Here is an 18323-nt window from a genome sequence, read left to right on the forward strand (position 1 = left end):
CACAGCAGGTGGCGATCAAGAACTTTAACAACCCCTCATTCTTCTTTTAAGTGACCAGCAGGATTAGTAAATAGATATGAGTTTTAAGCCATATGATAGAGTTGATCATTTACATGACATACTGTTTACTCAGAAATGTTCCTGTAATAAATGTCACCTGCTCGCTGGTAATGTTCAGAGGTGGACAGTAGGCTAACAAAGTAGGCCTACATTTACTGAGTAGCCTACATTTACTAAGTAGCCTAGCCTAGGCCTGCTGTAGCCTTGAGTATAATTTTTTTCTGGAAACTTTTTACTTTAACTTCACGGAAGGACAAATATCGTACTTTTTACTCCACTACATTTCTGTCAATGTCCTAAAGTAGTAACGTCAATCGGATTGACGTCAGAACCCTACGTCAGATTGACGTTAACATCCAACGTCGGACAGACATTGGATTTTGGTTGGAAAATAAAGTCGGGTTAACATCAGAACCCGACGTCGGTTTGATGTCAGAACCTGACGTCAAATGTTTGATGTTTGACGTCAGAACCCAACTTTGGTTTGACGTCAACATCCAACATCGGTTTGACGTCAGAACCCAACATCGACGTTGGATTTTGCTTGCAAATGAAAGTCAGGTTGACGTCAGAACCCGTTGGTTTCTGACATCAACCTGATTTTCATTTTCAAATGTTGATTTGGTCTTCTAAATGCAAAATGTGTCATTGTTTTGGAGCACACTAGCTTATAGATAACAGTAAGGCTAACATATTCATACTAAAAGCCAAAAAACTTTAAATAGGGCACTATTTGAGGGAACTGCCATTTGGGTGTCCGAAACCATTGTGGATGTTATTGAGTGCACTTCTCACATTCAATCCCACTACTGGAACTGTGCTAGAAATAAATTGGATATTGATATGTGGGTAGGTAGGCAGGCAACCATAAATTAAGAGGCATAAGGTACTGTAAGTATACATACAACAATGCAACAATAATAAAACAATGCATTGAAATTTACTTTTTACTTTTGATACTTAAGTACTTTTAAAAAACGAGTATTTCTGTACTTTTACTTAAGTAAAAATCGGTCTTTACAACTTTTACTTGTAACGGAGTAATATTTGACCAGTAGTATCTGTACTTTCACTCAAGTAAGGAAGTTATACTATAGCCAAACCAAAAATACTAAAAGCCAAAAAAAATTATATTTAAATAAAACTTTAAATAGTATCTGTTCCCAAACATCTGATTATAATAAGGCCAAACCTAAAATAACATTGATAAACAGTGATAAACACTTATAAAGAGAAAGAGAAATATAAAATATATATCTGACAGTCATATTTACATGCATGTATTTTTTATTGTTATTACATAACATTTATTTCAAACACAACAACAACATTATCCAGAAAGTAAAAAGTAAACAATTGTTTCTAGGCATTTTACATGTAGAAAAATAGCTTTTGTGTTTTTATATTCAATGTCTGTATGAAAGCATGCAAATATATCATTTATGATAATAAAGTAATTATAAAGTAAATGTTGCATATATATGTAACATTTATAAAGATACGTAAATGTTCTTTACTGTATATAAACAAATAGCAAACAAAATGTAACAAGCAAAAAAGCTGTAAGCAAACCAAGTATAGTGCATTAACGGTATTATTTACAAACACACTAAATGATTTATGGTTCTCTAAATTGTACGTGCTTGTCTAGATTTCTGTGACAGCATTCATATTTTGCATTTTTTTTCGAACAATGATAGAGGCTTCTCCCTTGACATCTCTCAGTCTGTCTGAGTCAAAGTCGACAAGCAGTTTCCTCAGGCCAGCACGGGTGGGTTTGAAGGAGAATTTAACTGTCACACCTTGACCAGGTTCAATCTTACCACTAGAGAAAGAGAGATATTAACAGTCAACCATAACTTGGATATCTTGGATCATGTCTGATGCACTTTAGGAAATGTATACTGGATCCTAGAATTCTTACTTATGTAATTTCTAAAACTAGTACATACTGTGTTTTTATTTCTCTGGCCTCTGTTAGTCCTGCTCCCTCCACGGTAAATACGCCTCCTTGAAGACTGACAGGCAAAGGATTGGTGAAGGCGATGTGTGCTGTCAATTTGCGTGATACAATCGCATTTCCAATAATCTGAAATGTAGAACAAACGTTGGTTATTAGTAAAAGTGGTCAGTAAAGCCTCTCTCATCATTTACTCACCCTCATGCCATCCCTGATGTAAATAATGTTCTTTCTTCAGATAAGCACAAATAAATTTTTTTAGGAAAATAATCCATCTCTGAGTCCATATAATGTCATTGGACGGGTGCTGCTCAGTTGACTCTTGAAAAACCACACACAATGACCCTACGACCCCAGTGGATGAATCAATGTCTTCTGAAGCGAAATGATAGGTGCGTGTGTAAGAAAAATACTACATTTTGTATTTAGTATTTTAAAATATTGAAAAAAAAAAAATCTATAAATCATCGCTCTGCTCTACTGTCATATGTTCATGAGAGGGACGTTGTGAGACGTGATGTAAGTGTTTTCTCCCCTGTGCTTCCGGGTTACTTCTCGCGCAAACTTCACAATGCACGTTTATGTCAAGCTGAACTTGTAAACATGCCTTTGACAGTTGGCCGGAAGCTAAGCTTTATAGTTTCAGAAGACATGGATTTATCCACTGTGGTCGTATGGATTACCATCATGATCGCAGTGTGTGGTTTTTCAAATGTAAATTGAGCGGTACCTATTTACTGGCATTATACTGACTCACAGATATGGATTAGTTTCCTAAAAATCTTTGTTTGTGTTTGTCTAAAGATGAAGAAAGAAAGTCTTATACATTGGGGATGGCATGAGTCAGTGTAAATGATTAGAGAATTTCTTATTTTTGGGTAAACTATCCCTTTAATTACCTTGATATGAAGTGCTGGCATTTTCAAGGGGATGTTGATTTCTTGCAGGATGATGTTGTCTTGATCAGTGGGTTGAAGGAGGGCTGTGACCCTTATCATGTGATGTTCAGATACACACGCCCCATAATGGTCATACTGAAGTCGCAATACTTCTTTATGAGCTAAAAATAATGCAAAGATATTTGAGGAATGATTGTCAAGGGCAGATGCCATATGTGCAACATAATTTTGCTAGTCTTACCTTTGTGAGCTGGTAATGTAAGAGAGGATGTCTTTCTCTGGCACTCTCCGCGGTGGATACTATTGTAGGTTATTGCGTTCGACGTGACTGTGAGTTGTGCATCTGTGTCCTCCCGGCCAGCATTATACACCTCTATGAACACATCAAAGTCTGTCCCGTGTATAGCTGGAGCGTGCTTGATGAAAAGCTCAAGCTGTCCTGGGACTTCCTTCTTTTGGCCCACTTGTCTTCCTGCCTTTTTATAAACCTCTCGCTCCTTCATTGAGCCTGTGGTGGGACAAAGCATTAATATCAAATGTCAAAAATTTCAGAATCAGTTGGCATGGACAAATATAAATAAAGTGGTTTTCTTAACAATATGTCTTATTGTGAATTATTCGCGGGTGAAATGTCTTTCTTTTTTATGCCAGCATCATCGAGACATTTCAAGATTTTATGAACAATTTAATACTATTTATAATATAAATAAAAAAAGAAATAAATGTTTCCGGTACAATAGAATATTAGACAATGAACTTCAAGTCACCATGAAATCGAAATGGACAATTGTTTCTTTTAAATTGAATATTACAATATTTATTATGATTTATCCATACACATCATTGTTTTTTTTTATTTTATTAATGTGCCCTCATAATCTTTAATCAAAATAACTTCCCCTCCAACATGCAATGACATTTCTGATGAAGTCTTTACGGTTGCGAGGGCGAGACAACCTGTCACTCATATGATTTCACAGCAGTAGCCAACCACAATGATCCAACGATGGACAAAATCAAGTCCTGCACTTCATTTTTTCTTGTTACGCCACAATAGGGAAGAAATGACTATGGCAACTTCCGTTTCATGCAGAATTTAATTTCAGAAGAGATGTCACAGATCAAAAATTTGTTTAGTTCATTATAGATTCGACTTGTTGGACATTACCTTCAGGATATTTGTAATTAGCAGTAATGTCCTCTCTGAAGTCTCCATACACACTCTTAGTGCTAATGTTCCGTCCAATAATTTTACTGTTTTGGGACACTTGAGAGCGTTCCCCATCAGGATGAACAATCCAGACAATCAGATCTGCGTTCACCTCAGAAAACACAAATGGGGTGTCGTACTTCAACCCCACCTCTCCTTCCTTGACTGCATGGACTGGGCAAGGCCCACAGCAGAAAACTCCTATAAGAACATAGAAGCAGAGGATGTAGTCAAACTAATATTCCAGTTTTTTATACTTTAAGGAGAAAAGCTTACTTATAAGAGAGATTACCATCACTCCTTTCTTGAGGCGTTGGATCTAGCACCTGCCATCCATCGTAACCTTCTGGGAGGTCATCGCGTTTCATCCAGGACTCAACCCAACAGTGGTAATTCCTGAAAAAAAAGGATGAAGCTAACAGATCAGGGACTACAGAGGAAAATGTTTTTGCTCAGAGTTATTCTTTCATAATTTATGAAACTTATGATAACTAATGCCTTAAGTATCAACTTTGTCTCAGATCTTTCTCCTGTAATTGCTTAGGAGAAATAAAAACAGACAGAAATGAAACAACTGTTGTCATACAGAAAGGGTTTAGAGCTATACATTTTATGTGGATCTCATAACTTACCAGATGCTGTCCTTCCTTCCTCCAGACACACTTTCAAGTTGATCATCGAAGACATAATCCACAGAAATGTTTGCATCAGTGTCATGAGCAGATGAGTAATTCGTGATGCATCTGGTTGGAATGCCAAGACAGCGGAGGACTGAGGAAAGGTGAAGTTACAGATCACGTGTAAGACACAGACACAAATAATAACAGTAGTACGCTATTCTGGATTTAGCAAATGATTCAGAAACCGCTCTGATAGCTCAGTTCAGCTATCATAGAAGAATTTTACTATTCACTAAATGAACCGCCTCATTCATTCAGGAATCAGACAGTGGTTGCATGTTTTTGACTCATTAAAAGGACTCATATGAGTCACTTGTTCATGAATCGGACTGCTGGTCGTGTATGTTTTGATTCACTAAAAAGAACTGTCTCATAACAATCCAACTGGTACTGTATGTTTTGATTCACTATAAGAATTTGCTCATGAATTGGTCTGCCCTGATCACGTTATGCACGTTTAGTTGACTAAAAGACCACGCACTAGTGAAGGAAAAAGTACAACGCGATCAGGGCAGCCTTATTCAAATGACACGGTTCTTCTAATTTGTGAATAAGGCTGCCCTGATCGCGTTATACATTTTCCTCCACTAGTGCGTGGTCTTTTCATTGCATCACTGCAAACCCGGAACTCAGGTAAAATATGATTTCTTTTGTCATGCCGCTAAAGATTCAGCAGCAGGAGAGAAAAGTGGTGCAGGATACAATGACACTGATTCTATTTTTCTCACCTGTGCATGCCACTCCTGTGAACACCCAGCACTGCCCATAACGTACTTTCTGTCCTCCACCCTCACTCCAGCGCCTCAGGATGGGCACACTGCCATTCCAACGTGTGGGTGCCACTCCATCACTGTACTCTCCATCCCAGCGCCCAGATACCACCCCGCGGTCATCATTAGCATTCACCTATTCACGATTATGTATGCATGTAAACCACTTTTTATAGTGTAGTTTAATTAAGTGAAAACGTATTTATGCCTGAGCAAATAGTGATTATAAAAAGAGGTGGAGACAACGCATGGCCATGTTAATACATGCCTTACCATGGCAGTAATAGTCCTGCTAACATAAACAGGGCTTGCTCTGTTGACAATGTCCATCTCTGAGTTTTTCATGGCAGCAGGCGAATTGTCCAGCACTTCAAAGCAAATATCCACCACATCTTTCTCAAACTGTTTGAAAAGAAAATGCAAGGATATAATTATCTTGTTTTACTTGCATCAGTGTTAAAAAGTAGGCCTACTGAGGGGTACAGAGGTTTTCTTAAAGGAATATTCCGAATTAAATAGTTAAATTAAGCAGTGACATGCTGTTGGTTACCACAGAAAAGAAACACAGAAGCTGTATCCGCCTGTATGTGCATAACAGCACATATTTTGTTTATATGATTGAGATTATTGTGGTAAATGCTGTCCGTAGTGCCTAACTTGCATTTTACAGAGAAAGCTTAGCACAAAACCCATCCTAATGTTGTGAATAGAGTTTTTTTTCTGGGTGTAAGGTCTGACTGAAAGGGGACAGTCACTTGTTTGTGAGACAGATATTGTTGCTAAAATGTTTTACATCTACAGAGTGATTACACAGCAGACATGCGGTTCTCCTGCCACCGATCTGTCACAATTCACACTCTGCCTCATCTGAATTCCACCACCATGCAACATCACCCATAAATCCTGACTGTGTGTCAGTCATCTCAGGCCATGGCACTTTCTCAGAGAGGGCACTGACCACAAGACTGACTAAACAGATAGGGACTGTATAAATTTGGATTTTATATCTTTGGTGAGCACGTGTGAATGCATTTGTAGGTTACCTGCCCAAAGTTCCAGTGCACAGTGGTGATATCATCCCATGAGCCCTGGTACAAGATCCCGTTTTCATTTAAAATGTACTCAACCAGCAGTTCCTCACTGGGAAGGTACACTGAGTCATCTACAGGAAGAAATATAATTGAGCTTTGTGTGTAAGCCCATAATGATCACATATGTAACAATTATTTTGAATTTGGTATAACAGCATTCTTTCGGTGTGATATGTTTTTAAATATCATTTGAATATTCTTGGCTTGCAAAAACATTTGATAACATGCAATTTTTAATCCCGATTTGCGTAGCTATAAAGAATCGAAGCGAAAAAAGGATTCAACTTAATAGCAAGGACATTAACTATAGCCTACTATAAAGTTTTAATAATCGTAAGTAAAACCTTGACAGCTAATCAGAATCCACAAGGCATTAAAGAACTGGTGAATTTTAAGGCCTGTTCACATGATCAAGGGTGATTATTAAAATGAGAACTAAATAAGTTATAATAATTGTTCTAATCCTATTAGAATAGGGAAGTCCACAACACACAGCGTTAAAATATCATCTTCCGCTTTAAATGAAAGAAATCAGATGAAACGTTTTTATGGAAGAAACAAAGTCGTGAATTTAGATTTTTCAGGTGAGCAATCCCTTTAAATACTCACCTTTGCACCACGGATTGAAAAGCAGGTAGAAGGTCTGAGGCTTGGTTTGCTCCAGGATCTGCCCATCAGCTGAGAGCAAAACCACAGTCATGCTGTACAGACCCACAGGAGCATCAGCAGGGCTGTGGAGGGTCAGCATCACCTCACCCTGAGCATTACGCTGACTGAACCACCATTTCCCATGATCCTGCTCTGAGTCTGAAACCTTCAAGACCACTTCATTATTTTTACCTGTAACACACAAACATATGCACAGAAATGCATCACTGTAAAACAAATTAATTTAGGAAAATTGTGGAAACTGACAATTACATATATTGGATCAATACATGACTTCCAAATAAGTATCCCCATGTAAAAAGATGCATTGTACTAATATAGCTTAAAAGGGAACCTATTATGCAAAATTCACTTTTACATGACACTTGAACATAAGTGTGCTGGCACCCTATAATGATAAAAATCCACCCATTTTTTTAATCCCCATAATTAATAAGCAGTGTCTCAGAACAAGCCGTTTTCAGATTCGGGGCAATGTGACGTACTTTTGCACAAGCCCCGCCCACGACTGTTGACGGACACTGCAGTTTTAGCGTAGACCCGCCCTGAGTGAGCTCAACACTGTCCGCCATTGTTTCGACGCCGGAGCATCTGTAGACAAGAATGTCTCCTACGTGATTTAGGTGTTTTGTTATGTAAGAATGAACATAGCAGTCTTCATTTACTCTCGTTGTTACTCTCGATGGATCTGTACCAACAGTTCGTGATCCGGCTCACAGTCTCCGGAGCGATAGACCTAACGTTATTTATCACGGCAGAAATGAAAGTGAGAGCACGCACTTTATGACAGCTTATCGAGTCGTTTAACGTTAACGTATATAGTGTACCAGTTTATTAGGCACCCACCGAAAAGGTGTGTATATATTTGTTTACTGTTAGTTGTAACGAGTGTTGTATGTGACGTTACTTCACTGTGTATGTTGATGACGTTGAAAGGGAGAGAGAGTTTTATGGAAACGACTTTAATGCGTAAGTTACTTCTTATCCACTGTGTTTATCCAGCCCTTTCCGTGATTTTCTGGAGTAAAACTGACGCTTCATCTTTTGTGTGATGTAACGTTACAATACACTTCATTAAATTCATCAGTTTTGCCATCATTCGGATGGGGTCCGCTTCAACAGGCTTGTATTAATAGTGGATGAAAGCAGATGACAAATACGTTATAACCTTAATTAAACTAAACTAACGTTATACCTGTTTTATATCCATAGCTGCTAACGTTACTTATTATATTCTCTGGCACTGTGGGCATTATTGTCCGTCTACGGGTCAAAATGAACACTGCTACTGAGAGTTTCTGTTTTAATATTATAATTCCATGAGATGAGATTGTCCTGGCTCTACGGAAGCCCTAAGAGGCCATGGATAATATTTTTTTCTCTGTTGTTTTCTCGTGATAATGACTTAATTTTCTCGTGATCTCGAGATAACAAAAGTTGTTTTCTCGTGATCACGACTTAATTTTCTCGTTATCTCGAGATAACAAAAGTTGTTTTCTCGTGATCACGACTTGTTTTTTTCTGCGTAGTCGGCAAGAACAGTATAAGCACCAAACGCAGAATAAAGCAGCATCATGGATGATCGCATTCGCTTTTACTTTGATAACGGGCTCACTCAAAATGAAATAGTTCTATGTCTGTCAGTGATTGGCGACTTCCACATTAGTGTCCGACACTTAAGGAGGAGGCTGTCAGTTCTGTAACTTTATCGTATAGAAGACAATATAGCTACCCTGAACGTGTAGTCAGTTTCATTGCCAGCCAACTTCAGGTCCTGGACGTCTGCATGTCTACCAGAATTATGTTTGAAAGATTTAGATTAATGTTTTTTTGCGGCTGACCCGAGAAATGGTCAGAGAGGTTCAGTTAAGTCTGGCCAGGTTCTCCTCTGGGACACCTCTCTCTCTCTCAAAGCAATTATAAAATCCATCTCTTCTGCGGGATTTTTTATGAAGTAGATTTCAAAATCAAAGAAGCCAGCTCGCACGTAGGCTACATCATGATATACACAACATTCAGAAGGAGCGAGATTTTCTCGCGAATCGCGATACATACGCATTACGGCGTGAGAAAACGGTTTTATGTCGAGACCATATTAGAAATTAAGTCGTGATCACGAGAAAACAACTTTTGTTATCTCGAGATAATGAGAAAATTAAGTCGTGATCACGAGAAAACAACTTTTGTTATCTCGAGATCACGAGAAAATTAAGTCGTGATCACGAGAAAACAAGATAGAAAAAAAAACAATCCATGGCCTCTTAAGGCTTCCGTATGGCTCTGAGCGCGAGCTCGTATATTTAATTATTCTAAGTCAATCTATCAAGTCGAAGTGAAAAAACTGTTGGCTAAAAAATAAAAGGTATACGCATGCGCAAAATCAAAATGCGCCTGATGAAAACCGTTGGTATGGAGAATTAAAATGGGGATGCGCGGGAGAGAGCGAGCGTGCCGTGCGTACCGTAACAAACATTGCCAAGAGAATACAGAAGATTTTCATCGTCACAAGTTTCAAGACGACACGTTATGGTTAGTATTGAGCAAAGTTTTGCTTTATAAAGTTTAAAAGGCATTTTGTTGAGGCGAAGTTCATGCGAATTGGTTTCATGATCATGTTTTACCGGTGACCACATAAGTTAACTTAGTTATCTTACGGTATAACGTACTACTAGACAAGAGTTTAATTTTCCTCATGTCATATACGTCTAAAATACTGTTTGATCGACATCGTATGTAATTTGAATGATGTGTGGGCCATGCTACCGCTGAAAACAGTGTAACTGTTAACTTAGCTGCTAACGTTAGTTAAAGTCCCCGTGAACCGGAAGTTGCAAACGACTTTTCTCCAGTGTTATGACGTATTTCCCAGTGAAAAGGAATATTGAACAGAGGGCAGGGTTTTACTCTAGCGCTCCTCCTCTCCATCTCTCGCTCATAGCAGACTAACGGTTTGAGGGGAGTGGTTAAGCGTTGCCCAAACCAATTCCTCAAACCTACGGTAGGTTTGAGGAATTGGTTTGGGCAACGCTTAACCACTCCCCTCAAACCTACGTCATCAGAGAAGGTCCTCCAATGCAGAGGGGAGGGGCATTGATTAAAGATTACCATGGTAAAAAATTTTTTTTTTAAATATTTTCTTGCACGGATTAATTGTTCACCACAAGACTAGTAATATGCGCTAACAAAGTAAATAGTGTCAATTTTGATTTCATGGGGACTTTAACTTAGATTTCAGTTGGTGTCGGCCTCTTTTGGGGCTTTTACGATACACGTCAAGCTGATTTTCTGATTCATCAGTTAATTTTTTTATCGCTCATCTATTGCTCGTGTCAGTAACTTTAAGCAGTCCTGAAAAGCTGTAGGCCTATGTAACGTTAAGTTACCACGAAATCAACGATAAATCAAAATCTTCATCGACTAACGTTATAGCACAAGTCTCAGGTCATTATAATTAACTTATGTTCTGTCACTTGCCAGATGTTATCCAGGGGAACTTTGTCATTAATGTTAGTTTTATTTGCAGATTTTTAACCTATACAGTGCCACATTTGAAAGTTTTCTTTGCCACGTCAAGACATCCTGTTAAGCAGAAGAATCATCCTGAATAACGTTATATTAAAGTCCCCCTGGCTGTAGTCAATCATTTTATCCCTTCAAACTCATCTTTCATCATCGAAACGACATGTTTAAACTTTTTTTCCCCCTGTGAAATAGCTTCATTCCTTAAAATTGCTTGAATGTAACTTTACACTCTTGCTTAATTTAGTATGTGGATCTATGAATATGCAAATTTCCTGTGGTTGACTTTTTTTTTACTTGATAAAGACCTGTGGTTTAAAGACTACTAAACTTAGCTAACCTAGTGACTTGTCTTAAACTACAAGGCCTGGTTTCACAGACAAGGCTTAGATTAAGCCAGGATTAGGCCTTAGTTCAATTAGGGCATTTAAGTAGCTTTTATAAACATAAAAAAAAACCTTGCTGGTGTGCATATCTTAAGATATGTCAGTGCAAGTTGCTTTTAGTTAAAACAGCTCAAACATTCATTTTAGTCTAGGACTAGCTTAAGCCTTGTCTGTGAAACCGGGGGCAAAAATACAGATCAATCTAAGATTAGTCAGTCGAAATCCAAGCCATCTGTTTTTCTCGCTGCTTAATCTGTTTCTCTCTCCATCAGATTACTCACCCAGGTGTAGTATGAGGTTGAGCTGGTGGTCTGGGATCTGTGGGATGTGCTCAGTACACTGCAGGACGACAGAGAAGGGCTGACCTCTGCGAACCAGCAGACGCTCCACGTCCATCTCCTCTGTGCGGTGAGCATGGTTATTCTCATAACACTGCAGATCCAAGTCACTCAGTACGGCTGGACACACAAAAAAAATCAATCAATATACTATATCCAATATTCTAAATATTCATTTGTTTGCAGTGCCCAGTGAGTCTCTAAAATCCTCTGTTACTGAATGGTGCATGCAATATTTTTGGGTGGCTAAATTTATTTTAATTATGGGATAGATTAGTGATAGCAACTTTTGTTTTCCAGCCTTGCTGACAAGTTTGAGATATGCACTCTGGAGATTTCACTCACAAGAAGTCATGACCTAATTTCCTTTTGTCTTCTGGGTGAAGTTTTTTTTTTTTTTAATCAGCATCTTATGAACCGCAGTATTGACTTGCATTACATTTGCATACATTATCTTTGTATGTATATTGGGGTCTAAAAGTCTGAGACAGAAAAGTTATGACAAAATAAAATGAATAACACATTTTTAAGATCTAAGGCTCTCATAGGCACTAGTCAAATGTAAGCAAATTGTTAACTTCCACAAAAAGTCATTAGTCAAATGTTCTTGCATCCACTGAAGAACACAATGGTCTTTGGGACGTTATCAAAAATTCTAATTCTCAACATGTTTAGTCTGCATATGAGATCGCGCCAAATAACACATTCCTTTTGGGGAAGGAAGATAATATAATAAACTGCTGATGATGTGTGTGTAGTTTCAGTTTGTGGTGGCAAGGGTGTAACTTGAAGAACAAACAAACTTTTTTTTTTTCTTTTTTCTTTTTTTTCACAAAACTTTTGGGAAATGCAGCCCTGATCAGTTTGTATTCTCCTTATTGCTACTTGATGCTACATTTATTTTTAATGTTACTAGCATGCAACTTTCTTTTTCGCTTTCCAAGATGAGGCTATAAACCTCAGACCTCACAAAGAGATCCGATACTGGGCAAAATAAAATATCAGTCTGCCAACAAGTCAGTGGTCCGTTTCCACATGCAGAGCATTTCTAACCCACCTGCCCAACATGAAACACAGCCAACTGAAGTATTGCCACCAGGAATATTTAACTTGGACCTTTAGCATCTTATTTTGCTGTTTGAGAAATTGGGCTGCTCGATTATGGAAAAAATCATAATCACGATTATTTTGGTCAGTATTGAAATCGCGATTATGTAACACGATTATTTCACATGACTTTGGGAACGTGTTGCATTTATTAAAAAGACACGGTAACACTTTACAATAATGTTAATTAGTTAACACTAGTTAATGTATTAACTAACATGAACTAACAATGAGAAATACATTTGTTACAGTATTTATTAATCTTTTTTAATGTTAGTTAATAAAAATACAGCTGTTCATTGTTTGTTCATGTTAGTTTACAGTGCATTAACTAATGTTAACACATACAACCTTTTATTTTAATAACGTATTAGTAAATGGTGAAATTAATATTAACTAAGATTAGTAAATGCTGTAGAATTATTGTTCATTATTAGTTAATCTTAACAAAGGTAGTTAACTAATGCTAATTAATGAACCTTATTGTAAAGTGTTACCAAAGACACCTTTCAACAATTCTTAAAAAATCGAAATTTGAACATTGATTGTACTTTCTGAACTATTAAAATAAATAATATAACAGATAATATTTCAATGAGTATTAATAATCCCCACAGGTCTACCACTTATAATGCGGGAAATTTCCCAACAAACATTGATTCACTTTAGCCTGTAGATTGTATGAGTAGCCTAAATGAATCCACACAGATTATAAAATCAAATCAATACTTTTAAAACTTTCTCCAAGACGCAATTTCACATACCGCGTGGGTGTTCAGCGGTGATGCGTTCTCTCTCTCTCTCTCTCTCTCTCTCTCTCTCTCTCAAAATGGGTTGGACAAGGCAAGCGTCGAAACTACACATTCGCGTTTAGGAGTCGGGACATGACGGAATTGTCGCTTGTACAATCGGACAAGCATTGCATCGTAACTAAAGTTTATAATTTTCACTTCTTTTTAAGTTTTATCAGTTTAAACATTCAAGCTGAGAGAGTTAATGGCATCGGGAGGGGCGGATGTGCGCGTGCGCAAATTAGAGCGTTCTTTCAAAACAGAACATGGCAAAATAATCGTTTTTACTCGATTATACTATTTTGGTGATCGTTGGGAGCAAAAATCGAAATCGAAATTCAATTAATTGCACAGCCCTATTGAGAAATAATATAATTTATTGAAATTGTGTAATATATTTTTCATTTGAACCAGGGTAGAAAGACCACATTAGTGGAATATAAATTAAAACCTGCAGTTTCCTCCACTAATGGAAAAGTATCATTCTTTGGCAAAACACTTGAACACCAGACTACTTTATGTTATATATTTTAATTCACTTAAAACTCTGTTTTTATAAACATCACAATACCATAAAAAACAATCTTTACAGTAATTAATTAGTAAACAAAACATATTATATTTATAATGCAAGTTTGTGTAACAGGTGTAATAGCACACTATTATTGCTCTGAATCATGAATATACTTAATTCTGACTGAGCTTAATAAAAAATAAGAGACAGAACATTAAAGTGATTTTCTTACCATTATGCCTGGCCATTGATGGATTAAGTCTAACACTTCTTGTAAGTGATCAGTGAGGCTCTGTAAAATCCTGCTCTTGACGTTTTCCGTAAATTTACGTAGTCCAGTCCAAGTCAGCTGTCTTCCCTGTAACACGTTTGCTTTTTTAGGATCCGTTTTATAACGAAAGAGCATCCACGCCCCCTGACACCCCACCGTCTCAATAGTTGACTGTCCTTCTTTCTGCAAAAGACACACCCTGACTCACACATCCTCCCCGTGGCCTTTATGACCTCTGACATCACACACACATGCAAGATCCTCAAACAGCCAGAAGTGCTATGTGTACAGACAGTGATCTGTGTGTATAGCTCTACCTCTGCCGCTGTGGAAAAAGGATCAAGGCTAGGGAATTTACTACAACCGGCGTCATTTCTGGAATCACGTCATTACTGGAAACGCTCTCTTTTACATAAGGGCCAGGGTCACACACAGGGGACTTTGTTCAAAAGAGAAGTTCTGATGGTTGGGTAACATGTCCATAGTATTCCATTGATCTACTCCTCCTCTATTTTTCTGACTCATAGTCAGTTACTTAAAACTGAATTCACACATGTTCCGGGTAACGTGAAGGCCTCAAATGTTGGATTTAATAAGGCTACACTTTTTCCTGGCATAAAAAGTTAAAATCAGGCATTTGACTTTAGTTCATTTGTTTTATTTCAAAGTTCAACAGCATGAAGGCAGATGGGTCATCAAATATTTTCTGAGACTAAATAAAACTTTTCCTCCACAAACTTTCTCTGTACAAATGAATGTAAAACATGCATTGAGTTACACGCACAATATAGCAGTTTAACATATATTATCTATAATGTGTAAAGTGTAATGCACTGGCATGAAATGCCTGACGTGTCAGATAAAGGGTCAAAGAATCATATTGCGGAAGCAACTAAAACTTCTGACATAATTTTGTGAGAAATTTCCCTACTATTTGTGGAGTTAATTAAATTCCATTAAGCTCCCTCACTGATGTTATGACAGCATTAAACTTTTAACAACTGGGAGTCACATAGATCATTAGAATTCTCTTTCCCAAAATAAAGTCATCTGTCTGCTGTATTGTCTGGAAGAACAATGACCTCTCCGGCAGTGGATTCTCACCATGCTGTGACATTACTACAGTGCTTTTGATTACACAGGCACACAGAAGGGTCTCTGTCTTGCTTATATGATGGGAAGCAACAACACCACACCTACACATAGAAAAAACATTATTTGTGCATGTGTGTGTCATTGAGATGAGGAATGCCGGAAAGGGTAGTTTTCAGGAAAAAGACCCACACCACCTCTTCCACAAAGCAAGCACAAAGATTATGAACACAGATTTTTGTTGAATTTCACATTACGCTCTAACTGATGATTCATCAAAGAGTTATCGTCATACAAGTGAGGAACATACTAGCAACTCTTTGGATAACAGCGTCTGCTAAATGAATCAGAGGTTCAACTCGCATAGTCTGCTGTTATCTGTCAAACCTCTAGTGTACGGAAACCATTTTACTGCAGAGGCATTGGAACAATCTGAAAAGTGGGTGAGACGGTGAGAAATATAAATGGAGATATAAGAAAAAAATATGTTAAAATGATTGCTAAAACCTTGTTTAAAAAATATTATTTACCTCCCCTTAATGTTCCACATGCTTACAGCAAACCTCATGACTCTATTTTGCCACTGACAGAATTTCCTTTTAGTCCTATAAATATTTTTTTGTAGTTTTCCTATTTGAATTGAAGTTTTCAATTCTAAATGGATAAATATTCTAAATATTATTCTAAATATTAGATCTGTGTATTAAAGTGACAGCTGTGTAATATACAGTACCTACTGCTGTATATGCTGCTAATATGAATCAAACAAAAGAAAAACAGTAATTCACTCACTGCTTTTGATTGAATAACTATAGTTAGCTTCAATAAGAATACATTTCTTACTTGAATGCTGCTGTTAAATGCTCTGGCAAGGAGATAAAAACGGCGGACTGAGTTTACTGAAGGGAGGAGCTAAGCTAATAGGGAAGATTCCATCGCCAGTCATGATCAAACAGTTAAAAAATAATTCTTTAACATATCATCCACTAACCTGCAACGGTCATTTCTGTACTGCGCTCGTTGACTCAGTTCATTTTTAGACACTTTTCTGCGGCAGACAGATGTAAAACTTTGCTCCTGTTGTTTATTTTTGCTGGTATCTACTCTCTGTGAGGTATGAAACAGACTTTGGTCCCTTAGTCCAGTCATTTTTAGCCAAAATGGGGGTCAACCTTGAATAAATTGCAACAGAAGCAAACTCAACTAATTTTGTATCCTCAATATGTCCTGAGTAAGGGAAAAAAAGCCCCGAAGAATCCCATTAGGGGAAAGTTTAGAAAAAGACCCAAATATACCCCATTCATATGCCTATTCATTTTTTTTCTTACGTGAATAGGGTAAAAATTTTAACCTTTAGATATCACCATGAAAATTACTGAGTTGATTAGTTACATTTAATTTTTTTTTTAAGTTGTTAACATGGACAAACAATTACGTATGTGCTAATTTGCATAAATACCACAACAGATCTAAACATTGGGTATAGCCTGGTGAAAATATCTTGTTGAATCTTGTTGACACATAACAGTAAAATACTTAATATTAAGGTCTGAATGGAACCCATTTAGGCTACCCATGAGCATGAATACATAGAGGCAGGAATAAGCACTTTAGAAACCAGCCTTTGCACCTGATGAAGACCTGATGGTCGAAACGTTGTGCTTTTAATAAATTCATCTTGAGTAGCATGCAGTGTGCGGACTTCACTTTTCTTTTTTTGTTTATGTTATTTTGATGTCCTGCACCTGAGCCCAATCTGGGTGTTTGGGATGTGTATACCAGTTTTGTATTTTATTTATGCAAATTAGCACATACGTAATTAGATTATGCACCGTTTGTCCTTGTTAACAAACAATTAAAAAAAATTGTAATACAATTTGTGTTTATCTTGATGTAAGTAATCAACTCAGTAATTTCCATGGTGATATCTAAAGGTTAAACTTTGGCTATATTTGGGTCTTTTTCGAAACTTTCCCCTAATGGGATTCTTCGGGGCTTTTTTTCCTTACTCAGGACATATTGAGGATACAAAAGTTGATTTTGCTTCTGTTGCAATTTGTTCAACCTTTTTTCATAAAATGACTGGACTAGAGAACCATCCAGTTAACCTTTTCACCAAAAAAAAAAATTCTTGTCAGAAGTGGGATTCGAACCCACGCCTCCAGAGGAGACTGCGACCTGAACGCAGCGCCTTAGACCGCTCGGCCATCCTGACACTCTGAACTGTGGGTAATTTTTGGCCCTCTAGTTGTGGTGACTTTATATTTCTCATTTTTATCTTGTTTCTTTAATGTAACTTAAAAACAGACATACAATTTATATTATATCCATCAATGTATATTATTTAGATTATATACCGGTACTATATTATAGTGTGTTAGAGGTTTTTTGTTGTTGTCCTGTGACATCTAGGGTGGCCATTTCTATAATGCCAAAATTAAGGTGCTAAAAATGCTCTTTCATGCAATAAAAATATTAAGACACTATAGGGCTGATACCATATCACATAGGCTACATTTCAGTCCACAAAATCCATCTTTGCGCTGCAGAAACGGCACAACATCTGAAGTAGCATTTAGATGCATTTACACTGCAGTTACAATTGCAGAATCATTTTGAGATTATTGTTTTAAATATATTGGTGACACTTTTTAGGATTTCATGTTTTCACAAGTTAACTAAATGAGTTAAAGAACAATAGGCTACTGTTAATTTCAACATTTACTAATACATTGCAAAGATGGAAATTGTGGATACTGAAATTTATGTGATTTGTTATCAGCCCTATAGTGTATTATTATTCTCATCGCATAAGAAAGCATGAAAAAAGCATAGGCCTACATTTAATAAGGTTAGAAAATCTGCCCTTATACACGTAAAAAATACCTCTTGAAATCAATTTAGGGGGAAACTATCTAACTAATATAGGCTGTAAAAAATATCTAAATAGAAAAGTGTATTTCTGT

At 37.1% G+C, this 18323-nt stretch overlaps 1 protein-coding gene across 1 annotated transcript; it reads right to left on the bottom strand.

Annotated features, from left to right (window-relative positions):
• Positions 1 to 1332: 1332 nt before the first annotated feature.
• LOC308694540 (protein-glutamine gamma-glutamyltransferase 2-like) lies at positions 1333 to 14586 on the bottom strand. The gene is made up of 13 exons (XM_081372129.1): positions 14227 to 14586; positions 11526 to 11702; positions 7280 to 7510; positions 6623 to 6741; positions 5853 to 5981; positions 5538 to 5715; positions 4762 to 4900; positions 4422 to 4525; positions 4088 to 4330; positions 3161 to 3427; positions 2920 to 3080; positions 2013 to 2149; positions 1333 to 1885 (listed from the first exon to the last, which is right to left on the bottom strand). The coding sequence occupies exons 1-13, from the start codon at positions 14240 to 14242 to the stop codon at positions 1708 to 1710; spliced, it is 2079 nt and encodes a 692-aa protein (XP_081228255.1). The 5' UTR covers positions 14243 to 14586; the 3' UTR covers positions 1333 to 1707.
• Positions 14587 to 18323: the final 3737 nt, after the last annotated feature.

Source organism: Scardinius erythrophthalmus (assembly GCF_964197995.2).
Source record: "Scardinius erythrophthalmus genome assembly, chromosome: 8".
In the NCBI taxonomy this organism is placed as follows: domain Eukaryota; kingdom Metazoa; phylum Chordata; class Actinopteri; order Cypriniformes; family Leuciscidae; genus Scardinius; species Scardinius erythrophthalmus.

What these genes read in the sequence shown, in the direction of transcription:
- LOC308694540 (XM_081372129.1), bottom strand. An exon ending in CAACCTCATACTACACCTGG is followed by an intron (nt 7,511 to 11,525) that starts GTGAGTAATCTG and finishes TGTGTGTTACAG; the next exon opens with GTAAAAATAATGAAGTGGTC. An exon ending in GCAGGACTATTACTGCCATG is followed by an intron (nt 5,716 to 5,852) that starts GTAAGGCATGTA and finishes AATCGTGAATAG; the next exon opens with GTGAATGCTAATGATGACCG.